The 24918-nt window shown below is 37.6% G+C and overlaps 2 protein-coding genes across 3 annotated transcripts; one reads left to right on the forward strand and one right to left on the reverse strand.

Moving 5' to 3' along the window:
* Positions 1–1560: 1560 nt before the first annotated feature.
* LOC112174381 (dehydrodolichyl diphosphate synthase CPT3) lies at positions 1561–4380 on the reverse strand. 2 transcript variants are annotated; one of them, XM_024312136.2, is made up of 4 exons: positions 4179–4380; positions 3984–4073; positions 3204–3305; positions 1561–2698 (listed from the first exon to the last, which is right to left on the reverse strand). In XM_024312136.2, exon 4 carries the CDS (start codon positions 2650–2652, stop codon positions 1780–1782), a length of 873 nt encoding a protein of 290 aa, XP_024167904.1. In that variant the 5' UTR covers positions 2653–2698; positions 3204–3305; positions 3984–4073; positions 4179–4380; the 3' UTR covers positions 1561–1779. The 2 variants fall into 2 exon arrangements, with proteins under 2 accessions (XP_024167904.1, XP_024167905.1); XM_024312137.2 differs by lacking the exon at positions 3204–3305.
* Positions 4381–14197: 9817 nt separating this feature from the next.
* On the forward strand, positions 14198–15900 carry LOC112172405 (hyoscyamine 6-dioxygenase). Its single transcript, XM_024309733.2, has 4 exons — positions 14198–14581; positions 14732–14985; positions 15078–15396; positions 15488–15900. The coding sequence occupies exons 1-4, from the start codon at positions 14372–14374 to the stop codon at positions 15734–15736; spliced, it is 1032 nt and encodes a 343-aa protein (XP_024165501.1). The 5' UTR covers positions 14198–14371; the 3' UTR covers positions 15737–15900.
* The last annotated feature ends 9018 nt before the right edge of the window (positions 15901–24918 follow it).

The following is a 24918-nucleotide window of genomic DNA, read 5'->3' on the forward strand; positions in this document are numbered from 1 at the left end:
TTTCCGTCGTATTCTAAATGTGGAATCGACAATGATTTAACGGATAATTTGTTCCACAGGGGTCAGCAATTTTAACCCCTCCAATCTCCCTTCTCTCTCTTTTTCCTTTCTTTTTTTTTGGTGGTGTGGAGGAGAAACTAAATTTCATCAAAACAAAGAATATGTATTCAAGCATATTTCAAAAAAAGAAAAAAGAGAGAATACGTATTAAAGCAAACTCCAAATCCATGGGATGTCAGCAAATCATTTTCAAGTCTATAATTTACTACTGATTCTCTATTAACAAATGAGTTTTAATAATAAAATGTAAATAATGCAGCCAAATAAATTATTTATGTTTAGGTAGTGGTCCTGCTCTTGGAAAATTAGAGTTAGATTGGTCATCAAGGATTTTGTATCACTTAATGTCAGTAACAATGATGTGTGCAAAGCAGCAGAGAGAAAAAACTGATCGAGTTCAGTAGATGAGCAGTATACTTTTTTAACATATCAAATGAATCTGAATATAGTCACACACATATATCAGCAATCATGACATATTTAAACATCAAAATCATACAACATGAAGACATCACTAGACCATGAAGTACATCGTTTATGTATTTCAAAAGGCAAGACATAAAGAAGCAAGATGAGTCGCATGTTATGTTGTCATGGATGACTTTAGCTGCAATCTTGTGCCAGAATCAACAAGCTTCATGAAGCCAGTGACCTGCAAAAAGCCCCATCTCAGTCACAGCTGAAATCATCAGAACATAACAATCAATTGTGAGCAGGTTTTGAACTTGCGACCTAGTTATGAATCATTTTTCTTATAACTTTTGTTTCACATTTACTATTTATTGCTTCACAAATCATGAAAGTCCACATACTGAAATTAGTCTAATACCAATTGTGCACCACTTGCATCTTCCTCTGTATGCATCAGTCAATGACTCAATGTCCCTAGCAAAATAAACACACAAAAATCGAAACAGACACAGACATCATCAACCATTTAAAGCAATGAGTTAACAAGGAATAAGGAATAGTGTGAAAAGGTAGCTGAAGAACTGACGAGTGTTGAGACATACCTCCTTAGGCATTCCTCTATTAAACTGTACCTCTAGATAAGCACAAATATCCAAGGCATCAGGCATGTATAGAATATTTTTTGCTTGATGCTTGACAATTCAATATGCCCTAGTGTTTTCAATAAAGTTATTGCAGCACAGAAATCCCAAGAGCATTGTATTACACCACGTTTAAAGAGTAAGAACATGGAACTAACTAACTGAACCAGAGGAGTGACTCAGATCAAATATAACGGTTTCAACCTACCTTCATCAGTCGACAAAAGCAGACATGTGAACTACACGTCCCCATTTAGCAAATATAGAAAATTTTAAGTTGAAACAAGCCCACAAAGAAATTACTAAGTCAAGAGTTCAGGAGAAACCTCGAAAACTTTATATGTTCTTTTTTTTTTTGAAGCAAAGAGCTTTATATGTTCTTGTGTTAAAAAGAACAGCCATGAAATGTTTTGAGAAGAGAGTGGTAAGGAAGTACAAATTCATATCATCACAGCCGCAAAATGTCAACTATGCAGATCAATATATCACACACCAAAATCTATGCTACTGTGTTGAGCAAAAAATTCTTACAATACAGCAGATATCATTTTACAATCTCAGGTAAGCACTACAGGCAAGAGCACTAAAAAACTGTACCAGCCTGCATTTAATCTGTATTTGTTACACTGAATGGTAGTCCATTAAAAGCAGAGATCATTCAACAGAGTTATGACTGTTTCTTTTTTCTTTCCAGATATAAGCGGTTACACTGAAAGTTCAAGATTGCCCAAACAAAATGCCGAAATCCAATCTCAGGCCAGAGCACGGAGGGACAGTACAAACAACAGTATGCACTCTGCCACAGAAGAAAGTTGCTCAAGCGGGTCTCCCCAGAAGTACGAATTAATATATCAGGGTCCGGAGCAACTGCCATATACATATGCCTTTCAATATCTGTCAATTTTACAATGTTTTCCCTTTCATCCTTCTCATTCCCTCCAAATTTATCTAGACCATACCCAGCTCCACTAGCATTCAATGCACTAATTTCATTCCATTTTTCTTCACATGACTCTTGAACGGCATGCACAATCTCATCAGTAGATGTGTAGGCAATACATATTGATAGCACTCCTCTAGAGTTATTTGCAGTTGCCACCATAGCCCTCTCTGCAGCCAACCTGACAGGTTCGCTCAAGAGTTTTAGGTTCCCAATAAAGTGCACCTTAACTCCATAGCGATTAACAATGCTCTCTTCTTTAATTAACCCTTCGATTTTCTCCTGCATCAGGTCCATCAAGGATTGAACCTCTTCAGGTTGCCTTTTGAAGTTCTCAATACTAAAAGCATATATTGTTACATATCTCACACCCAACTCATAACAGTACTTGAGCATGGACATGAGAGCTACAAAACCAACCCTATGTCCAGTCCCTTCCATCAACTTCTGCTTTTTAGCATACCTTCTATTTCCGTCCATGATGAAGGCAATGTGATGAGGTATAGGACAAGCACAAATCACAAGAAAAAGACATCTCCTTAAGAAACTAACTATGCTCCAAAAAATCTGGTTTGCGCTATTGCCATTTCTTTTCTCCATCCTAGAATCCTGTACAACTGCTGGGTTCTGCTATAATTTATATGACCTGTTAATTCATCATAAAACTTTAGTTCGGACTCGATTGAAAATACATGCCGCCCCCAGAAAAATAAAACTACTGAAATCCCCAAATGTAGTTTAGCGTATTAGCCTATGGCCAAATAGAATATTCAGAAACACCATAGTATTCTTAACAGCATACTCACCATCCCTACTTTTAGAATGAGCCCCATAAACAAAAATACATCTCCTAGTGCTAAAGACCAACTTAGCATGGTGGAAAATTTGATCCAATTCGATAGGAACAAGTACGCAAATGATTATAACTAAACTGCATACTACACTGCACACCCGAATCCCTCTAAATTTACTTATCACTTATCTGGTAGTCATGATTCATAAGCAAATGCATGCAGTGGCGGATCCAGGATTGAAACCTTGGGTGGGCTTGGGTTTCTTAAAAAAAAAATATATATAATTTCAACGGCGCGAGAGAATTTTATTATTTGAAAAAAATAATACACCTAGTCAAGGGGCATAGTGAGCCTTACCCTCAAACGTGTATCTATACAAAACCAAAGAACAAAATCAGCAGTAGATGTCAATGAACTTTGCTCTATAACTCCTTGGCTAATCATACGTTTGACTCGTATCTGCAAAATAATTGTAAAACTGGGTAAGCAGAGACATGCCATGAAGAATGAAATGTCTTATTAAGCTAGGCTCAAGTCTCTCAAGCCCACAGTTTCTGAGGTATGTCTATGACTTACTACAGTGTTGAAAAATCTGTTAGGATCTTGATTATATTGTGGCAGAAAACAAAGAAAAAGAAAAGGGGGAAAAAAGTGCAGCGGTATATAAAGCCAGGTACAAAAAGTTTTGTTTGAATAATGTATTCTTCTCAAATTGGCTGGAACTCCATAAGTATAGCATGATCGAAACAAGTTAATGCTTGCTGAGAATTGGTTTTCCAAACATGAATTCGAGCATAACAACTCCAAAACCATACACATCATTTTGATTGTATTAGGAGATATATCAATCACTCTGAGTGCTATTTTCCACGCTAATAATCTTGGAGGTTAAGCATCATGTTTCCTCTGTTTCTATGCAATAAAGAAAATTGCTACAGAAAAGAGTAATCATCAAGACACGTATCCAATCCTACATGTACATCCAGATCATTCCAATTACGGCGGCAAGTCAGGCAACTAGTCTAAGTAACTAACAAACCAATCCAACATTCCATAACTCAGATTCACTAAACAACCCAGATTCATTAAACTAAGGAATCACAAACAAATAACCCAGATTCGTCAAACAATCCATACCATTTTCGTCAGCAAGTTCCACCGCAAATAACTCTACCGTCATCATTCCTCAATCTCACATCGATGGCACACAGAACAATCCTCAATCCACTGCTAAATCAAAACCCAGGAAATTGAATTCGACATCAATCTTTAACCCTAAAATTTGCACCAAATTGAATGGATTAAATTGAACAAAATTGAAATCATACTTACATTGAATTGATTGATTGCCCCAAATTGAAGAAGAAGAAGAAGAAGAAGAAGAGTAGAAGACAAAACTATGGATCTAACATCTAAGGTGTGATCTCTTAGAGCAGTATAGTACGTGAGAGACTGAGAGGGAGTGTGAGAGTCTTCGTCGGGGACACTCGGGGGTGCTCAAGTTTTGTTGTCTGGGACTTCGGGTGGGCTTGACACAGCCTATACCCAATTACAGAAGAAAAAAAAGGAGTATACATATAGTTTTTTTTGAAAGCCCAAAAATTTCGGGTGGGCTTGAGTCCTCCCAGATACAAGGCAGATAAAGACTAAACCAAACTTGGATATTTTACTAAAAATCCAAATAATTACACTGTGAATGTTAGGAGAGAGATTAACAACTAGCAAAGACCATAACTTTAACCGTGTTCTGCACTTCATATCATTCAAGAAGTCAAATTTGTCATTAGCTTCTATGAACATATAAGAAACCGCATCAAAGACCAGCATGATTGAGCTCTAACTAGTAACTACTGATTGGAAATCAGAGCCTAAACCCATCAAAATACAACCTTTTTTCAGGATTGCTTATAGCCAAGTACTGTGTTTTAGACGAATAAAGATTCATACTTTGGTTTTCGATTTCCCGGAGAAAAAACAGAGAATCTGAAAATCATAGAGAAAGAGAAAGTTACCGGAGAATGTGAGGATGGAGACTCGGGATTCGAATTGGAGAGGGACCTAATTCTGAGGATAACTATTAACAACAGATTGAGAACCATTGTCATGATCTTGAAACTTGTGGATCATAATCTTATGAATTAATCTAAAGACAAGTAAAAACCCAACAAATTATACTATTCGCCTAAGAATGCAATTGTGGTATTTACAATCAACCTCATCATTGACAATGCACTAGTTAGCGATGAGTTGCAATATTTTTAGAAGACTTCTGTCATATTGTTTTTACTCCAATTTTCATATTTCTTGTTCGGAAGAATCGTTGAAACTTATAATGAAATTCAGAACAGACTGTAGTCATCTTTTATTCACTAAAAAAAAAAAAAAAGTGTCTGTTCCTATGATTGAGTGACCTTCTATTGGACCCCAAAGTCCCAAACTTGAAAACCCAATAAAAAGGACCCAACAAAGAAACTCATAGTCCAGTGTAAAACTAATTAACACCAAAATAACTGGGCTCCAATTTGCTCCGGACACCCAAAAGAGGGGCACCTAGAACTTGTTACGGTCATCGCCACCCAAATCGATCTCTTTCGTATGTTGACATTAAGACACCTCAATTACAAGTGTACAAGTTATAGTAAAGAAATTTAAGAAAATTTTCACAAGGATTGAGTGTTCGTTTCTCTAGCTAAATCTCTGCAACTAATACGAAGGGTGAAGATAAAGTTCGAAGTGTTGAGAGAAAATTTTAGCAGCAAAGCTGAGTACAAGCTACAAGTATTTATACTATTCTAGTAAGCAAGCTTAGAGGCTCCGAAACTTCTAAATATATAAGCAGAGTAATCAACTTGTCATATAAAAAACAGATTACTCTAACTAAGGATAATGTATTACAATTGTCATGAATTTTTTGGATCTAAAAATAGAAAATGAATGCTGACACAGCTGCTGACTTACTGAAGGTCTATGAATCGAAGACCCATTCTAAACTTTCAGACTTGATGGAACTATTAATACCTCTTGTTTTCAATTAGAACCAACATCAATACACATCGTTATTGACTATAGGATCAAAGCAATTCTATTTCGACCTCAGCGGAGCCAGCTTAATTTTAGATCCAGAAGTGAGAAAATCTAGAAAAACCCAAGTCCACCCACAATGGGAAGCCTGGTCTCTGTCAGACTTGGGGCAAGGGCTGGGACTGCTAGGGTAATCTTTGGACCTCTAGGAGCAAGTTCAACTATTGGGTCACCGGGTCATCCACTATTCACTGCCTTTTAGTATTTATTTCCACCCTCCGGGTCACCGGCACAGTTTCTAAATTGACCTGGGTCAGTTTGCAAGTCACGAAAGTGACCCAAAAAGTGATTTTGGTGACCCAGGTCAGTTTGGAAACTGTGCCCGTGACCCAGAGAGTAAAAATAACTACTAAAAAACAGTGAATAGTAGGTGACCCGGTGACCTAATGGGTGAACTTGCTCCTAGGCTGAAAAATGACACATCTTAAAATTCTTGCATGTAGTAGACTGGAATATTGTAGGGTAAGAGACTGAAACAACCAACCAATTAAATCAATCAACCAACATGTTATTTGGGTTACTTGACATATATAAATTAGCATCCAACTTAAACTAATTATTTAGAGGAAAAAAAACTATTTTACCAAAAAATTTTAATAAAATTTAGTTCTCATTTTTAAAAATTCTTCAGATATATTTATTTATTAATGGTCTATTCATTTATATATGTACCAATTGATGGAAAAAAATACTGTAATTTTTTTTTACTTAAAATTAAGATCATTCGATAGAAATCAACATTACTATTTATTTACATTATATTTTTTACATTTATAATTAATAATTAAAAAATAAACAGTGTCTTGTTCCACATACTTTTTTTCGATGAGAAGAGATCAGCCATTATATAGATTCAACAAGCAGAACAAAAATGAAACACCCTAAGGGGTTGACAGAAAGAATCGTTCCTTAATTAAAGAACCCTAAAACCTATTCTAAAACAAGAATAAGACCCAAGAGACCCCAAGTACACCCGCCTTTTAAGAAATCCACTCACCATTATTCCAAATAAAAAAATCAGAATCCTCCGAAGCTAATAAGTAAAATGATCGTCAGAGAATTTGATCTTTGCAACCTAAAAACAAAATTAAATAACATAGGAAGAGGAGGTGAAGACACCCCCCCCCCCCTTCTATGACTACTTCATTCTCCAAACCTTCCACTTCAGAAATTTTTGTGTTAATGGTAGTGTCTGCAGCACCAAATTCACTAGAAGAGTCAACTTGGCTCTTCCACATTCAAGGTTTTTTCACCTGCACCTCCATCTCCAAAACATGAACATATTTGGGTTTGTTTTTACTTCCACGAGGGTGCCCAAGCTTCTTCTTCTTCTTGGGCGACACTATTATTTTGCCATTCTTGTGTTGCAGCATCAAAGTGATATTCTCATCCACCTGCAATTCAGAAGCTGGAAAAGCCAGATACCTCTTACCAGTCTTGGTGAGCTCAAAGAACGCTCTACGCTTCGTACCCACTAGTGTAGCAATAGAAACCTCCAATACCGGATCAGATTTCTTCTCAACTTTCTTGGCAATCGGAACAATCTGCAATGGCAGCGTCTTGTTCACCGGATTGAGTGGCACCAAAGATGCCCAATTCTTCAAGAAGCTTGCATCACTTATATTGGCAAGGACCTGTTCAGTACAAATATAAGTCCCAAACTTCCTGTACGCAGACAACCCTTCGCCTCCCAATGACACGTGGGTTTCCACAACCCCATGCATAACACCCTGAGCGTTGTGCACTCCTGAGGCACAAATGTTAGCATTGAAACCATCCTCAAGTATAATGGCCAAGTCATAGAATATGGGGATTAAGTAAGGATTTCGAACCCACGAGGATTGAAAAATCCTTTTCTAACTAAAGAAAACTAGAAAGAATGCACACAATTTACAAGTTCACAAAACCAAAACTCATTACAAGTTGTGGGAAGTGAATGATGTTATGCACAAATGGATAGTGAATGTTTGTTTGTTGGGTTATTATTACAAATGGCACCTGAACTATACCTCAATCTTATCGATGGTACCTGAACTTTAATTTTAATCACAACCAGTACCCGAACTTTTCGATTTCATTTTAAATGGTACCTAGAGCCACCTCCGGGCACTATTCTGACTAAAAACGGCATGGGAGGCAATCATAGTGATGATTTTTGATGATTTCAAGGGTTGCAATCAAATATAGTGATGATTTTTTGGTAATAGACTTGCCTTGAACATGTTTCTTTTTTGTTTTCTTTTTTAGATTTGGTTTTTTTGGCCGGAATAGTGACCGAAGGTGGCCTTAGGTACCATTTAAAATGAAATCGAAAAGTTCGGGTACTGGTTGTGATCAAAATTGAAGTTCAGGTACCATCGATAAAATAGAAGATAAGTTCAGGTACCATTTGTAATAATAACCCTTGTTTGTTTGAGTGATTGGTTGATTGACTAAATCAAATGCAAGGAAAGTAAACTAAGACTAGTTAAGCTAAGGTTGTAGAATAATGGATGAGAGTTAAAGTTTGGATTGTCTACCACTAACCTCCCTTTAGCAATAATGCAATTGAATATGAATGATGCTAAACCTATTATCCAATTACCCTCTTAGCATCCGGATAAGACTACTAAGACCTAAACTCCTTTAATTTTATTAACTCTAACAGGATAAATCTAGAGTTAACTACCTAGGGACAAATTCAATTACCGGATAGGTCTCAATCCTTTGCCCCTAAATATATAAAGTTTAGAGTTTAGATAACCAAGCAAGCGAACCAATCTTATCTCTAGGTGATTTTAGCTCACTACTCTCACTTGCACACATGGTGTGCTTTCATCTTCCTTTTGCCTAAAGGTAATCAATCTCTTATCAAAAAGTTCATGTCATGACAAACACATTAACTTAAATTGATTAGGTCTAAGTAAATGCATTCAACTTTTGATTTAGTATGTGAATGTGACAACATGAATTTCATCAAATCATAAACAAAACATCAAATACAAGCAAGGTTGGCTAGGGCTTTCAACCCTAGCCCCAACAAGTTCAGTACTTACTCATAACTAAATAAACAAGCTTTAACATACTACAAGACATTAAGTAATTAGAGAGAGATAAAGAGTGAGAAGTGACTATTGATGGTGGTGGAGATGGTTCTCCCATGTCATGGTGTGCTGTTGTGGTGGTTTTCTCCTCTTTCTTGCTCCTCAAACTCCTTAATGGTGTAGATATGATGAATTCTTGAGTAACTAGTGATGGTTTGTAGTGTTGAGGTGCTTGGGGAATTGATGGGTGGTGGAAGTGGTGGAGATGGAGTTTGGAGTTTGAATTTAAGGGAAGTGGAGTTGTAGAGAGAAGATAGAGCTAAAGTGAAGTGAGAATGGATGAATGGTTCAAGAGATAATGAAGATAAGGAATCTTGGGTCTTCAAAATCAGCTATGTTAAGAGACAAAAGATGGAAGAGATGCTCTTACACCATGGTTCCAAAATGCATGCAAAGCTCCAAAAGACAATGTGTGGGGAGAAATTTGAGTTTCAATTGGTATAAAATTCCCACCACCATAGTCCTCCTTGGCTAGACTAGAGGTTTTCCATGAGTAGTGGCTTGCTGGAAAGTCACCGGAAAAGTCGTTTTGCAATTTTCTTCCAATTTCCGTGTCTTATTCTTTTAGCTTTAAATCTCCGCATTTCAAGGCTCATTTGATCATTTTCTTCTCAATGCATGGTTTCCTACAAATAAAAGGAAATTGATTCAAGATGATGAAATAGCATGAAAGACAAATCAATTTATATAGTTTGGGGCACAAATGCATAAGTAATTTGTGACTCAACAACAACCAGCTCCATACTAGCACTATTCCCTTCACTAAGCACCAGCAGATCACCCGGTGAAGCAGACCCAGACCCTGAGTCCATGCGAGGCACCTCCAAGGACAAAACTTGCCATACCTGCAGCCGGCGGCCTCCGCTACAAGTCCTCCTTCTCCTTCACTAAAAATCCATCACAGCCCACTGCATTATGCTAAAAAAGACTGCAGTCCCTACAAAAGCCCTTAGCCTTCTCATAGATCAAAGTAATCTCAAGTTCAATCGAGGGAGAGAATTCAAAAAGCATCTATGTACGAATCCGACAACTAGTGTCAAAACTTAAACGAATTCGATGATCCTCCTCCTCCGTACATATCGGTTGATTGAAGCGGAACACCTGACCAATAGCTAAGCAATTAGGGTTAGAGCCACCTTGTTTCTCAGTGCCACTGACAACACTTCAATCGCCACCCATGTCTCCATCTTCCACAAAAGGGACAGCCTACACCGAGCCAACCCTGTCATAATCACCAACCACGAGCATGGTATTCCTCTAGAACCAAGGTCCACGATGGAGAGCGTGGTTCCGATCGGCTTCACGATCAACTTGGAACAGAAAACGGTCACTGGCATCTTGAATCGTGAGCCCCTATTTGATACACCAGATTGAAGGAATGGTGCATTTGAAGCCAGGAAACCTAGCCTTTGGTCTAAGCAAGCGACCAACCATATATCTATGGTTGTCCTGCAGCATTACTATCCTTGCTGAGCAAAGCGACACACGGGCGGAGCCGTTGAAGGTCGCCATGAGGCTAGTAGAGTTATTTTCCATGAGATTCTAGGTCAAATTTGGAAAATTTTTGTCGAAGAAAAGGTTCTACGAGAAATCCTAGCAGAGAGAAACGGCCGAATCAAAATATATATATTTGCTTATCATTTGTTCCACGGACTTAATCCAACGGATAGAAGTAAACATAGAAAAAAAAAACTAATATATATATGATATATATATTTACATATATCTAAAGCCCGGTTAACTGTTCATCACTGTGCAAAATGAAGTGTCTCTTTTGCCCCTGCTGTCTCCCTCAATTACAAGTTTGCCATTCATCTACACCCCGATCGTTTTTGTATTCATCTACACCCTTTTTACGCGATCGTTTTTGCTTTTGTCTGAGAGTGGCATTTTAGGATTAGAAGAGACTGGAGATATTATACTGTTGGAATCGAGAGAGCGGGAGAACGTCTGCGTTTCGTTTGGATCGATCATGAAAGCTTGGCCATTGAAGGTATTGTTTCCCAGATTTCTATGTTTTTTCGTTTTGATTGGGGTTTTTGTAGCTGTTGGGTTTGGATTGATATGGGTTTCGATCTTTTAGTTTCGGTGTCCTTCGGTTTTGAAGATAATAGTGCTAGATCAACCAGGTGAGGGGTTTTTATTTATTTATTGAGTTTTGTATAAAATTCAGCTGGCATTCTGCTCCTCTTCACGGAATCAAGGTTCAATTTTTATATCCTTATGCTTATTGGTTATGTATCAAAATGGTGCTAATTGCTTAGTTTCCAGTACTGGGTTTTGAATTTTGATCAAGAATTGATATTCGAAGATGTCCTAAATTGATCTTAGATTCATCATCACTTTCTTTAGAATCCTGTACCTTATCGATGGCTGCTTTGTTTGCACCCTTTGATTCAGAAGATTCAGGATTGACTGCTGCTGTTGGTGCCTTTGAATTAGATGTATCGGCGATAGTTGGAGGCTACTCTTAGGAACTTCCTACAGACCAACAATGAAAATAGAACTGTGTGTTAGCAATAGAATATCTAAATCAGTATATATTAGGTTCTATTCATCCTGCAATTGGCATTGACTAGAAAAAACAGAGCAGTAATTGCAATAAAGATGTAATGAACTAAATGAAGTATGAAGATTGGTAAAGGGTATGAATTATGAAGGGTATGATTACATAAGGTAAATTTTTTAATTAATTTAATATATAACCTTAATTTTAACAAGAGTTTTGTTCTACTGTATTTGCATTTCCTGTACTCATAAGTTTATATTTACTTCAATTTTGTTTGTTAGACCTTTTAAAACCAAATGCAGTAATTGGTCAGACTTGGTATACGTTTGCCATTTCTGTTAGTGCACTTATTTCCCCTGATGATCAAAGGAAGGAGAAAATTTTCAGATTGATTGAATTAATTGATACAGCAGCATTAAGATTGTTTTGAGCAGATAGTTTTTGTAAAAAAGTTGAATGAAGTAAAATATTGGATTCAAGTCATTTCACTTTATGAGTTTATCAGTGTTTAACATAAGAAGTTGCTATAGTTTTGATGTTCTGTGATTTCATAGAAACGTTGACTGCTACTCTTTTTGTCACATAGTTGAGGTTTAAATTGTATTTAAGATACTACGTCCACATTTCAGATATCCCAAGTGTTATGTACATGTCTAGGATTGAATTTAAATAGCAAGAGTTTGATATATCTCAGGAGTTACATAGCTCGGAGGTTGGGCAATATGTATATGAAGCTTGGGTCATGTGTAGTCAACGTTAGGTAGTTCAGAATCAGAGGTTGGAAAATTCAATTGCTTCTAATTAATAGATAAAATGCTTTAGAAGCGAAGACTGATCAATAGCATTAAGTTATGTTCTTGAATATAGTTATAGAAAATTTAGAATTCAAACTATTCATCTGAATCAATGTTATGAAATTTGGAATTTGAAATTTGAAGTGTTTATTTGAATAAATGTTATCAAATTAGGTGCATGTTATCAAATTTGAAATACTGATTTCAGTTAATAATTTTAGTAAAATTTGTCTGTTTGTTCACAGTTTCAACATAGTTGACATTATTTAAATTTTGCTTGCAGTGTCTCAGTTGGCAATTACGAAGGAAAACCAACGTTTACAAATTGTACAAACATCAAATACTATGCACAATCTTGAATGTGAAAATGCCAGCACGTTGGTGAATATATAATTGAACTTCGTTGTTTTCTTTGGTGCTTTTTTGTTTCTGATTGGTTCAAGACATCTGCTATTATTTCAATTTGTTGTGAAAACTAGAGAAACCAGGTCAGGAAAGTGTTTATTTATTTATTTATTTTTTAAATAGGTCAGGAAAGTTATGTGCAAGGAGTTGGAGAGATATTTTATTTAATATATGATTTGTGTCCCTGATAATTGATTGTGGGAAATAGTATAATCTTGGGTCAATTGGATTCTAATTTGTAGTCTTCGCTTGAATTTCTTAAGATTAGCTTGAAAATTGGTTATTGAAATTGATGTATGAAATTCCTAATTGTTTTTTTCTTTTCAAGTAAATTTAAATCTTGAAGAGCCTAATGTTAAAAAAGCCATAGATGGACAAGGAGATATGAAGCTCATTTATGGGACAAGGGGTCTTGGAATCCAGCACAAAGGAAGAAGGGAAGACAGGCAAGTACTTGGTTACTAGCTAGACTGCTCAAAACCACTTAATTGTCAGATAAACATATATTGAATCATATAACACAAAATGTATATGCAGGGGCTAATGATAAAGAAGAATCCACAGCAAAAGCATATGAGTTGGCAGCACTCAAGTAGTGGGGAACATCAACTTTTACAAATTTTCCAGTGTCTGATTATGAGAATGAAATTGATCTGTTGAACACTAACAAAAAGAAGAGTACTTGCCTCTCTAAGAAGCTATTTATTCATCTTCAAATTAATAAGCTGTTGAGCAGCCTACCTTAGCTGTTGTAAAAATTTCAAGAGATGAATGCTAGCTTTCTCTATTCTTACTTGATCTTAGTACTGCCATGTTCATTTATTTGATCTATCTATCTACTAATTATTTGACAGCTTTTTGTTCGAACCTGTTAAATATCAAATTCATACTTAAATCGCTCTCCATAAATGAGTGGATGCAAAATGACACTTCTTTAATATTTCATTTGTGTTTGATTAAGTATTTACTAGCAATATAAAGCTCTCTTTGTACCCTTTCAAATTCTGAGGCAGTTGTAATTTCATTGGAATTGGAAACGAAAACCCATTTTAAATGTTTGAAAAAAAAATAAAAAGGTCATCACAAGGACCCAGTGGTGGAACAAGAAGAGGAAGAAGAAGCTGCATATATATAGAGGAAAAATGGTAGCGCAATGGGCCTTCACTCACCCGCAGCATAGCGCGGGCTCTATAACTAATATATATTATGGCTCAGAGAGACTGGGTGAACTTGCTTTTAAATCAGATAAGTTTTTTTTTGAAATAAATCATATAAGTTTTAGTTGCCCACAAATTTCTGCTTATAAATTATAATATATATTTTGTATGTATACATATAAAAAGAAGGAATAGAGTAGCACGATTTGATATGACTCTTGAGGCGGTGAATGGTGACTGGTGACTGGTGAGGTCCATTCATCATGATTGTGTTTCCATCTTATTTTAACACTGTGATCGAGTAAGGGTGATGCTTCTTAGACTGACCCTTTCGTCCTTTACCGCCCACTCCTTTCGTCCATTACCGCCCACTGGTCCATCATAAATCAAGATATTCTGCTTTATCCAAAGGCAAATATATTATATATGAACTGGCTTGGCTCTTCAATATTCATCTCAAGGTCAGATTGATCAAGGTAGAAGCGAAGCAAAGAAAATGGAGAAGCTTGTTCCAAACTGGTACAGTGCTGCTCAACCCTTGCCTGAGACATACATATTCCCACCTGATGCAAGACCAGGGAAGTTTAGCGTTGCTCCTTCAATATCCAACGACATTCCAGTGATTGATCTAGGATCACAGAGTCATGATCGAGCTCTTGTGATCCAGCAAATACTTGAGGCTAGCCAAGAATTCGGTTTCTTTCAGGTCAATTTAATTGTCTGACTTTTCTTTCTTTTCTTGTTCGCCAAGATTTCTAGCTTTTCTTGCTAGCTGCAACTTTCATTTGCTTGCTCCTACATCATCATCATCATGATTATCATCTAATTCTGTATGTTATTAAAAATTATTGTGTAGGTAATCAACCATGGCATACCAGAAGCTTTAATGAATGACACAATGGATGTGTTCAAGGAGTTCTTTGAGTTGCCTCTAGAGGAAAAGAGGGCAAGCATCTACTCTGATGACCCCAACAAAGTCTGCAAGCTCGTACATAGCAGTGTTAATTATGACTGGGAGGAAGTTCATCTTTGGCGCGATTTCCTCCGACACCCTTGTGAACCTTTAGAAAAATTCATGCCAATTTGGCCTCGGAAACCGATTAAATATCGGTAAGGGCCTGCTACATCACATACATGTCAAATTATTGAGTAACTAGATATTCAATCTGTAATTTCAGCAATCTTTATCTATGGTATTTCAGAGAGCATGTTAGCAAATGTTTCACTCAAGTGAAGAAAGTGGCTTTGGACATTTTGGAGTTGATCGGTGAAGGACTTGGGATAGGATCAGAGTATTTCAATGATGAACTTAGCAAAGAGACTGACATCTTTGTTAATCACTATCCACCTTGTCCTGACCCAAGTTTGACACTTGGAATAACTAAACACTCTGACCCACAGCTGATCACAATTTTACTTCAAGGGGATGTCAGTGGCCTTCAAGTTCTCAAGGATGGGGAATGGATTGGAGTGGAACCTATTTCAAATGGACTGGTGGTTAACATAGGCTATCAATTACGGGTATGTATACATCACCAGTTTCTATGCTCAAAATCATAAACATCAATCACTCTTCTTCTGTCACTAAACTTTTGGTCTTCTCGTGATGCAGATCATTAGTAATGGAAAGCTCAAGTGTGCTGAACATCGAGTGGTGACGAATTCAAGTACTGTTCGGACGACGATTGGATTTTTCATTACACCCTCCCCTGACTGCTATATAGAACCTGCAGCAGCTCTTATTCATGCAAGCAATCCCCGACTCTATAAAGGCTTCCGATATGAAGAGTTTCGTGCCAACTACTTTAGGAAGCAGGGGAAAACCGAAGTTGTGCTTGAACCCTTCAAAATCGAATCTTAGCACTGTTGATGATGATGGTGTTATTGCTTTATGTTCAAGAGTCTTGTGCATTGAATAAATGTCTTGCTGCTTAATTGATGTGGAGGCAAAGACAGAACAACTAGTTGAAATTTATTCGTAATAATACTCAGGGACGTCTCAATGGTAACCTGTGTTTTTTTTTTTTTTGGTGTATTCTTGCTATTTTACGAACAAAGTCTTATACTAAATAATTTTGGGTCTCAACTATGAAAATAAGAATAACATAATCTGTAAATGAAGACCTAATATAAATTACTAAACAAATATTGTATGCATTAGTTAAAATTGGACTTTTAAATAATATAAAGTACAAAGACTTATTTTAAAGTACAAAAACTTATTAAGAAGGCTGCCTTGTTTGCCTTGGATTAGGGCCGGCTCTAATAATACTGTAAACAAGGTTATTTAGGTCCTTTAACATCTAGAAGACGTTTATGTAGTTTTATACAAGGAATAAATGACTGTGGTTTAAAGACAAAAGACAATTAATCTAGCATCTTATACAAAATAATTTTGGGTCTCAACTATGAAAATAAGAATAACATAATCTGTAAATGAAGACCTAATATAAATTACTAAACAAATATTGTATGCATTAGTTAAAGTTGGACTTTTAAATAATATAAAGTACAAAGACTTATTTTAAAGTGCAAAAACTTATTAAGAAGGATGCCTTGTTTGCCTTGGACTAGGGCCGGCTCTAATAATACTGTAAATAGGTCCTTTAACATCTAGAAGACGTTTATGTAGTTTTATACAAGGAATAAATGATTGTGGTTTAAAGACAAAAGACAATTAATCTAGCATGTGACGCGCACGTGATGACGTTATTAACAGTGTTAAACAGTATGTTATAGTTGAACTAAGATTAGTTGATATATCAAATCACAGGCAAAAGCACAGACACATTACGGCCAGTAGGGTCATTTCATCTTTTGAAAATAGTAGGTGATTGATTGAAATTTTATATATTTCTATGTAAATATTATATTTTAATACGTGATTTGACCCTTCTAACAGCAAAAAAAAAATTTGCTTTAACATTTGGCCCAATTACCAAGTAGTACCCATGTACAAGTTGGACAATTGCAAGACTCCAACATTCTTTTAAATTTTTTACTATATGTTTATCAATTGATCAATTAATCGATGATTACCTCTAGGGATCATCATCTGGTCCTTTGGCCTTAAGCCCGCCAAGCCTGTAGGACCGAAACCCGACCCGGCTCTTACATTAGGGCGGGCCGACCCGACCCTTTCTAAAATATGGTAGGGTATGAGCCATGAAAATGAAGCCCAACCCAGCCCTTTAAGCTCGCCCGAATAAGCCTTAATATTATCTATTTTTTAATTATGTTTCTCTTTTTTATATAATATGCAATTTATCTCTTTCTTTGTAATTGATTTCGTAAGCTTTGTTTTCTTTAATTTTTATTTTCTTTGTTACACAACAATTAATTGGAAAACTTAGAGAGATAGTTAATTGATATAATCACCTTAACTAATATTAATAAATGTTATAAGTTAATTCCTATTCATATATATATATATATATATATATATATATTAAATATGATCAATAAAATTAATGAGTCTTGTGTTACCTATATAACCATTGAACCACATTTTGAGAGAAAGAAAAAATAATATATATTTTTTGTTAAACAAAATAAGGCCCTTTTCGGCCCAATTAGGCAGGTTGGCCCGACTCGGCCCTTTCAGCCCTAGCGGATCGGGCTTTTCGGGCAGGTAAGGGTTAGTATATTTAACCCCCGGTCCGACCCTACCGGGCCCTAAATTTTGCTGTTTTTAATTAGGCCCGGCTTGACCGGACCTTAAGCCCTAAAATTTAGGGTAGGACCAGCCCTAGCCTGGCCCATGATGACCCTTAATTACCTCATATATATTTAGGTTTTTTTTGTTTTTTGTTTTAATTTTTTTTCCCTTTCTCCTGGTCATATTTCTATGCCGTTATTTATATTTGTCAAATGTTTAAGTAAATCCAAAATATGTGTCTGACCCAAACTCTAGGTAACTTGACCTAGTTGTAATAAAGTTTTGAATTAGAGATATTCTCGGAGATATTCATAAATATCCGATTAATTGTACGATTATCTTTCTTTGAACAACTCTAATTCTATGTCTTGTAATCTTCTATATAAAGAGGCTCTTATTATCAATGAAAGTATGACTCAATTCTCTCCCAATTTCTATTTTCCTTAAACACGTTATCAGCACGAAGTCGTAACCCTGAAACTCTAAATTTGTAGCCTTCAAACCCTAGCCACCACCACCGCATATATTGAATCCCTCAATCCCAGAATTCCAGAAACAGCGGCGGAACCACTGGAACTGGCCTGAAAACCACCGAACCAGCCACCGGAAGTATCGAACCAGCTCTCCAAGAAGAAAAAAGGGGATCGCTGCACTGGTTCACCACATTTCGGACCTCCCATTACTACCAAAATTTTCCAGCAGAAGCGCCTCGACTCCAGGATTTGAGAACAGGAAGAAAAACCATAAAAACCAGCCGGAAAGATCTTGAACCGGCCGGAAGAACATCTGCAAGCTTAAACCACCAGCATCCTTTCCTCCCTGCACCTGCATAACAGCCGAGCCCAACTCTAGCTGAGCCCAGCTCAAGTGTGCAGCCTAGAAAGAAGAAAAGGAGACTGGCCCAGACGAAAAGAAAGAAAAAAAAAGGCAGCCCACTGACGCAACCCAGCCCACATGTCAACCTCCTCCGGTCAACCAACTCCGGCCACCTCGGGCCGCCGACAACTTTTCCGGCCAGATTTCAGGCTATTTTCAGGCAACTTTTCTGACGACTTTTTCCGGCCAAATTTTCTAGCGACTTTCCCACACTCTTTTTGGCAATTTTCTACACTTTTCAAGGTATGTTTTAAAGGTTCTATTAGTTCCCGTTTTTGAAGTTTTTTATCGTTTTTCTCGGGGACTTGTAACCTCCCTTCATCTACCCCCCTTTTCTTCTTCATAGGAGAGACCAAAAGCCGAACTGTGGGGGTTCATGCTCACTCCAAGCTTGGAGCTTGTAGAGTCCTCCAAACTTAGAGTTTGTTGAGAAGTTATGATCGACCAAAAACATATCATTGTTTCGATCTAATCCAATACCTCTTGGAAGCGACTATGCTCAGAAATTTTATATGTTTTCATGGTAGCTTTTTCCGCTCCGAAACTAACCTTTTTTCTTATTCTCTTTCAGGATGAGTAACCTGAACAAATTGGACTTTGCTCTTGTCACGCCCCTGATTTTTAACACAAATAAAAATCGATATATAATCTCATAATTATACATGCGTGATCGTTCAGTCATCAATATCGATTACCTAAAAACTTTTTCCCTTTAAACTACATACATATTGATGCCCTAAACTCACTATGTCAATATTGACCCCGCTCCACAGAGTCATATATTACACAAGCTTACAAATTAAATTGCCAACATCAAGATAAAACGTAAATGCTCCTCAGAGCTTACGACAACAAAAGTCCAAATTATGGTAAAGTCACTAAAATGGCTTCCTACCGTAAAACTGCAAAGACACTACCTCAGCTTCAACCACGATTATCCTAATCTGTAGGATTAACCCCTACACCGTTTGAATGGTGTACCAGGTTGCCACACAACAAACCCGGTAAGCTTTTGCAAGCCCATATGAGTCACTCAAAGCAGTCAACACAACTCACACCAGAAATAAGGAAAACAACTCATGTTTTGATCCCTTAAAACACGAAATAAAGGAAAATAACCCACCCTTAATTTCCTTTCAAATCGAAATAATAGAAAGCAACTCACACCTTGGTTTCTTTTAAAACGAAACATAGAAAGCAACACACTCCTTGGTTTCTATCAAATATAACATAGAAAACAACTCACACATTGAATTCTATCAATCATACTATAAAAAGCAACTCACACCTTGATTTCTATCAATCGTACCATAGAAAGCAACTCACACCTTGATTTCTATCAAATTGTACCATAGAAAGCAACTCACACCTTGATTTCTATCAAATCGTTAATAAGGAAAACAACTTGCACCTTGTCCCTTAAAAACCGTTAATAAGGAAGCAACTCACACTTTGTTCCCTAAAAACACGTAATCTCGTGAGTTAGATATAACCAATTCCCATTACCCCATGAATCAAAATTGTGGCAGACAGACTAGAGCTCTAACTAAATTTGTAACCACTCGTCTAGCCAAAGACTTGATTACCTGATATTCTGCCCAAGGTCATAGACCTTTATTCCTCAAACTTTTCAGTCACTTTGAATAAAACATTAAAGAAGTCGCACAGGACTCAAAATGTTACACAATTCTCAACACTTTTCAAAACAATCGAAATCAATATTTTCATAATCATTGTTTTCCGAAAAGCCATAACACAAAAAAATAAATGAGCATAATCATGCATATTGTTTTCATAAATCAACAAAACCCCCAAATACATATATATTTCATGTAAATATATATATATATATATATATATACGTAGTCATCCGCTCATGAATGCCTACTAATACCAACTATAGTTTGCAGTTAAATCAATAACTCTAAAAACGATAAAGGTAATTCTGTTCATAAATGAACCTTGTGAGATTACTTACCTCGAAACTCCCACTGCGTCTTCAATATAGAACAAAGAAGCCAATCCACAAAACAACAGTCCAAAAATACTTCGTCAAGTACCTAATCACATATGGTTTCAACTTAGTAACAATTCACAAACGATTTAAGTCTGAAACCCCTGTTTTGAACTAAAATCCCCAAAGTGGCGCCAATCGAGGCGAAACGACATCTGAGACCTCCCAAAGTCTCCGGAATACTTCCACGATCGATATGTCCAAACCACAAGTTGATCAGACGCTCGGATCCTCATGGATCGAATAAATCAACAAGTGTGAAATCGTAAAAATCATAACAAATTCATACGAACTCCAAAATTTGCGTATTATATATCGAAATGCTCGTATCGACGAGTAGAACACATATAATACCAGAAACAGTCATTTACATAGCAGGAACGTTGCCAGCCAAAACTCAATATTTCACAAAATTTCCAACATCAAAGATGTTCATCTCAGCATACTTAACCATTTTTATAACTAGCACGAAGTCAAAATCAAAGCGTAAAGGGTCGAAAACTACCTCCCAAGCTGTGGATTACTGTTCAATCCTAGTTGAACCAAGTTTCCCGTGAATTGATCCAAACAACCACCACAGATCGATCCAGGAGATTGCTGCGAACTCAAAACAAGAAGATTGAAGCCGTGCCGTTGCCGGAGCTACGTTTTCCTATTGGGTCTGATTTCCTGTAACTTTGCCGCCTTCAAGCGCCGCCACCACCGAGAATCGCCGCTAGAGGATGCCAAAGGGACGACCATAGCAAGGAGGCGAGCTGATTTGGAAGATATCACCGCTGGAGACCACCAGAGCTCGGCGGAAAAGCCGAGTCGGATCGGCCGGGTCCGGGTGGGGTCACGAGGACTGAAGAGAGAGAATGAAAGTCTGGTTTCCGAAAATGGAAGCCCAAATGAAAATAGTAACTTTCCCGAAAGGGAAACTTCTATTTATAGTGGTTTCCAAAAATATCCAAAACTTCCGCAGACCATAACTTTCTCATACAAACTCCAATTGATGCGTGCCACATATCCACGAACTCGTATTGACGCGCTCTACAACTTTTGTAAAGGAAGTTTTTAGAGATACCCAATGAATAAAAAGTCAACCCTCGCGCCCCCTAAAATAACGCTTCCTGAATAATTATTCGCCCTAAACACTTCCGCTCCATCCACGAGCCATGAAATCGTCCAGTAACCACTAATTAAATTCCGAAAAATCCTCGAAAAATAAATACGAATTTCTGGGGCATCACAACTCTATTGGGATCAACTGGCTGTGGATATCACAGGTGGGTTCGTGATGTCCGCCAGCATCTCAAGGCCGATGGAATCTTAGATACGATTCTCGAGCCTAGCCAGGATGTGCTAACTATTGAGCAAGCTCAAGTTTTGGAAGTGAATAGCGCAACCTTGGAGTTAAATAAGGCGAAAGTCATCATCCTAATGACTCGTCATATGGTTGATTCGCTCCAGTACGAGTATATGAATTAAAAAGACCCCAGAAGGCTGTGGGTCTCATTCGAAGAAAGATTTGGCAACGTCCATGACTTGTTGCTTCCTGACTTAGAAGTGAGATGGCATAGCCTCCGCTTCTGTGATTTCAAGTCAGTTCTTGACTACAACTCGGAAGTACTTCGCATTAAATCCTTAATGGAATTCTGTGGTAAAGAGATCATAGATGCGATGTTGATTGAGAAGACTCTCTCTACATTCCCCGTCTCTGCATTAGTGGTTGCTAAGAACTATTGAATTGATGTTACTGCAGGACGTATCACAAGGTTTCATGAGCTCATATATTGGAGCTATGAATGTCGCTGAAAAGCATCACAACATCCTTGTGAAGAGCTATAATTCGAGACTCGTGGGAACAATGCATATTCCGGAATCCAATTATAGTCGCGCTCCTAAGAGAGGGTGCTAAGAGCGAAACCCTATTCTTAGGGATACTTCTAGACGTTCGGGTCCATATAATTGCTCTACTTGGGAAGATAACCACCAAAATAGGCAAAACCGAAGAGGTCAACGTAGAAAGAGAGAGGGTGGCAACGCCTCTGGCCATGTTGGTGGAGCCACCAACATTAAGAGCCATCTAAATGACGATTTCAAAGCACCTCAATCAATGGAGTCTGAGCAAAGAGATGTATGTTCTTGATGTGGAGTATCTGGTCATTGGGGACACATTTGTAGAGCTCGTGAAGAAATTGTCACCGCCTACATAGCATATTGTGAAGTAAGAGAAGCTCACTATGTGGAACAAGAAGATGATCTAGAGTGAAGGGTTGAAGAATCTGGCTGGGATCAATAGATCACCAGTTCTGTTTAAGTCTTTATTTTTCCAAGAGATGTAATAGGCAATTGCCATATACTTTGTAGTAAATGCCATTGGTTTAGTTTTTCTTCACATAGGCTCATCAAAAATAAGTATGATGTCTAGGAAGGTTTTGAGATAAGTGGTACTTAAGTGAGTTTTGCTCCACTGACATCTCTCTACTCACCTGGTCATATTTATTTTGGAGTTACCAAAAGAAGTTATACGATTCCCATTGTTTTGCATTAGCTAGTACTTGGATTAGATTCTCTTATTGGTTAAGAGACAATGATGTGTACTCTGTTGGCTTATGAATAAAATTTCGAGTTCTTTTCATTATGACTCCATTTTGATTCTGAGCATATTACTTTGTGACTACAATGGCTAGGTCATCAGTATTAATTCAAGGACATGAAATAGCCCAAGTCCCCCTTGCCAAATCGTACCTTCTACTTCCACAGAAACTCTCTACGCTCCTAGGGCAAATCGTACCCTATGAATAGCCAACAGATTCCATGTGAAATCGCATGTAGAGAACGAAAATGAGTTCCTTTGCAATACCTCTAACTATTGCGAACCAAGGCGCATCTTAGAGAAGTTTATGTGTCTCTCTAATGGACTCTATGTCACTATTTGAAGTATTAAATCTGATAAAGTCATGAGAGAAGATCTCTTGGATTTAGACATATATTGGCTTTGTCACGACATAATAGGTCATCCTGGTCAAGATATGATGATCCGTCTACTAAATAATTCACATGGACACCCATTCTCTCGAGCGAAACGAAGCATGAATCAAAATTTGATTCCTGGACTAAGTGTGATAGCCGCCGCTGCCTCTGGCATCGTCGTCGTCCGCCACCAGCCTAGGGATGGCACAGTCCCTATCCATAATGCCATGGATGGCGTCCATCATGGTGATGGTGCCCTAGGTAATGCTGCAATCACCAACTTTGCTTCAAAATAGCGTTTCAGACTCTCAAGCCTAACCAAAATCCACATTGATTGCTTCTAAAGCCTCTCGCTCGTTTTACAATGCCCGTTCCTTAGGGAAATTAGGACTGAGAACGCCGTATGCAAAGGATATGACAATACTCATTTTGTTCTTACATAGAATCCATAGGGATTCTGTGGACTAATTCAACTAACTTGCAGACGTTTAAATATCTCATGATATTGGTTGACACGCAAACACGCTGGTCATGTGTTGTGCCATTATCCACCTGTAAATGCTGCTTATACTGCACTCCTAGCACATATCATATGATAACGGGCTTACTCTCTGGATCATCCTATTCTGTCAATTGGACTTGACAATGCTAGCGAGTTTACATCGAAGACTTTCGATGGTTATTGCAATGAGACTGATGTTGGACATCATATTCCCATGTACACACCTAAATGGTCTCGCAGAAACAACTATGATGGTAGTCCAGACATTGGTAATGCGCACCAATCTCCTTATATCCGCTCAGGGTGAAGCAATATCGCCTGTAGCTATGCTAATTCATCTATGACCTACCGCCACTCAATGTATCTCTGCGTTACAGCTAGTGACTAGGTACAAGTATTTTGTACTTAGGCACATTTAAGTGAGCCATTTATGTGTCAATTGCGCTGCCACAACGCACTGTGATAGGTTTTTACAAACGAATGGGCAACTTAGTTGGATTTGAGACTCCAAAAATCGTCCGCCACTTAATGCCCTTGCCAGGCAATCTCTTTACCGCATGTCTTGCGGATTGTCACTTTGATGAGACAGTCTTCTTATCGTTAGGGGGAGATCAGAACACGAATGTTAAGCAAGAACGACAGGAATTGTCGTGCTCTGTCCCCATTATGTCTCATCTTGATCCTTATTAAAGTGACGAGATCACACATATTTGTTACAAATATGTTTGCAAGGAAGGACGTCCCTACAAGAGGACATAGCGCCACCCTACACGGAGGTAGGCATGGCGCCAACGCCAAAGAGAGTGGCACTCTAGCGTTATAAGCTATGACCCTAACTAGGATGCGTGAAAGGCCTGTGGGTTCGAAGGATATATACTTTGCCACATTCCAATCATTTGATCATCAACACTCAAAATCTGTCTCATGAGAATCTTCTGGATTATGGTTATCTTTGGGGGATGCGTCAACGTCAGAACCTATTCCTAAGAATATAGAGCTCTATGAAAATTACACTAGTATACATGAGACGTGGGA

This window comes from Rosa chinensis, chromosome 6 (genome assembly GCF_002994745.2).
Source record: "Rosa chinensis cultivar Old Blush chromosome 6, RchiOBHm-V2, whole genome shotgun sequence".
Lineage (NCBI taxonomy): Eukaryota > Viridiplantae > Streptophyta > Magnoliopsida > Rosales > Rosaceae > Rosa > Rosa chinensis.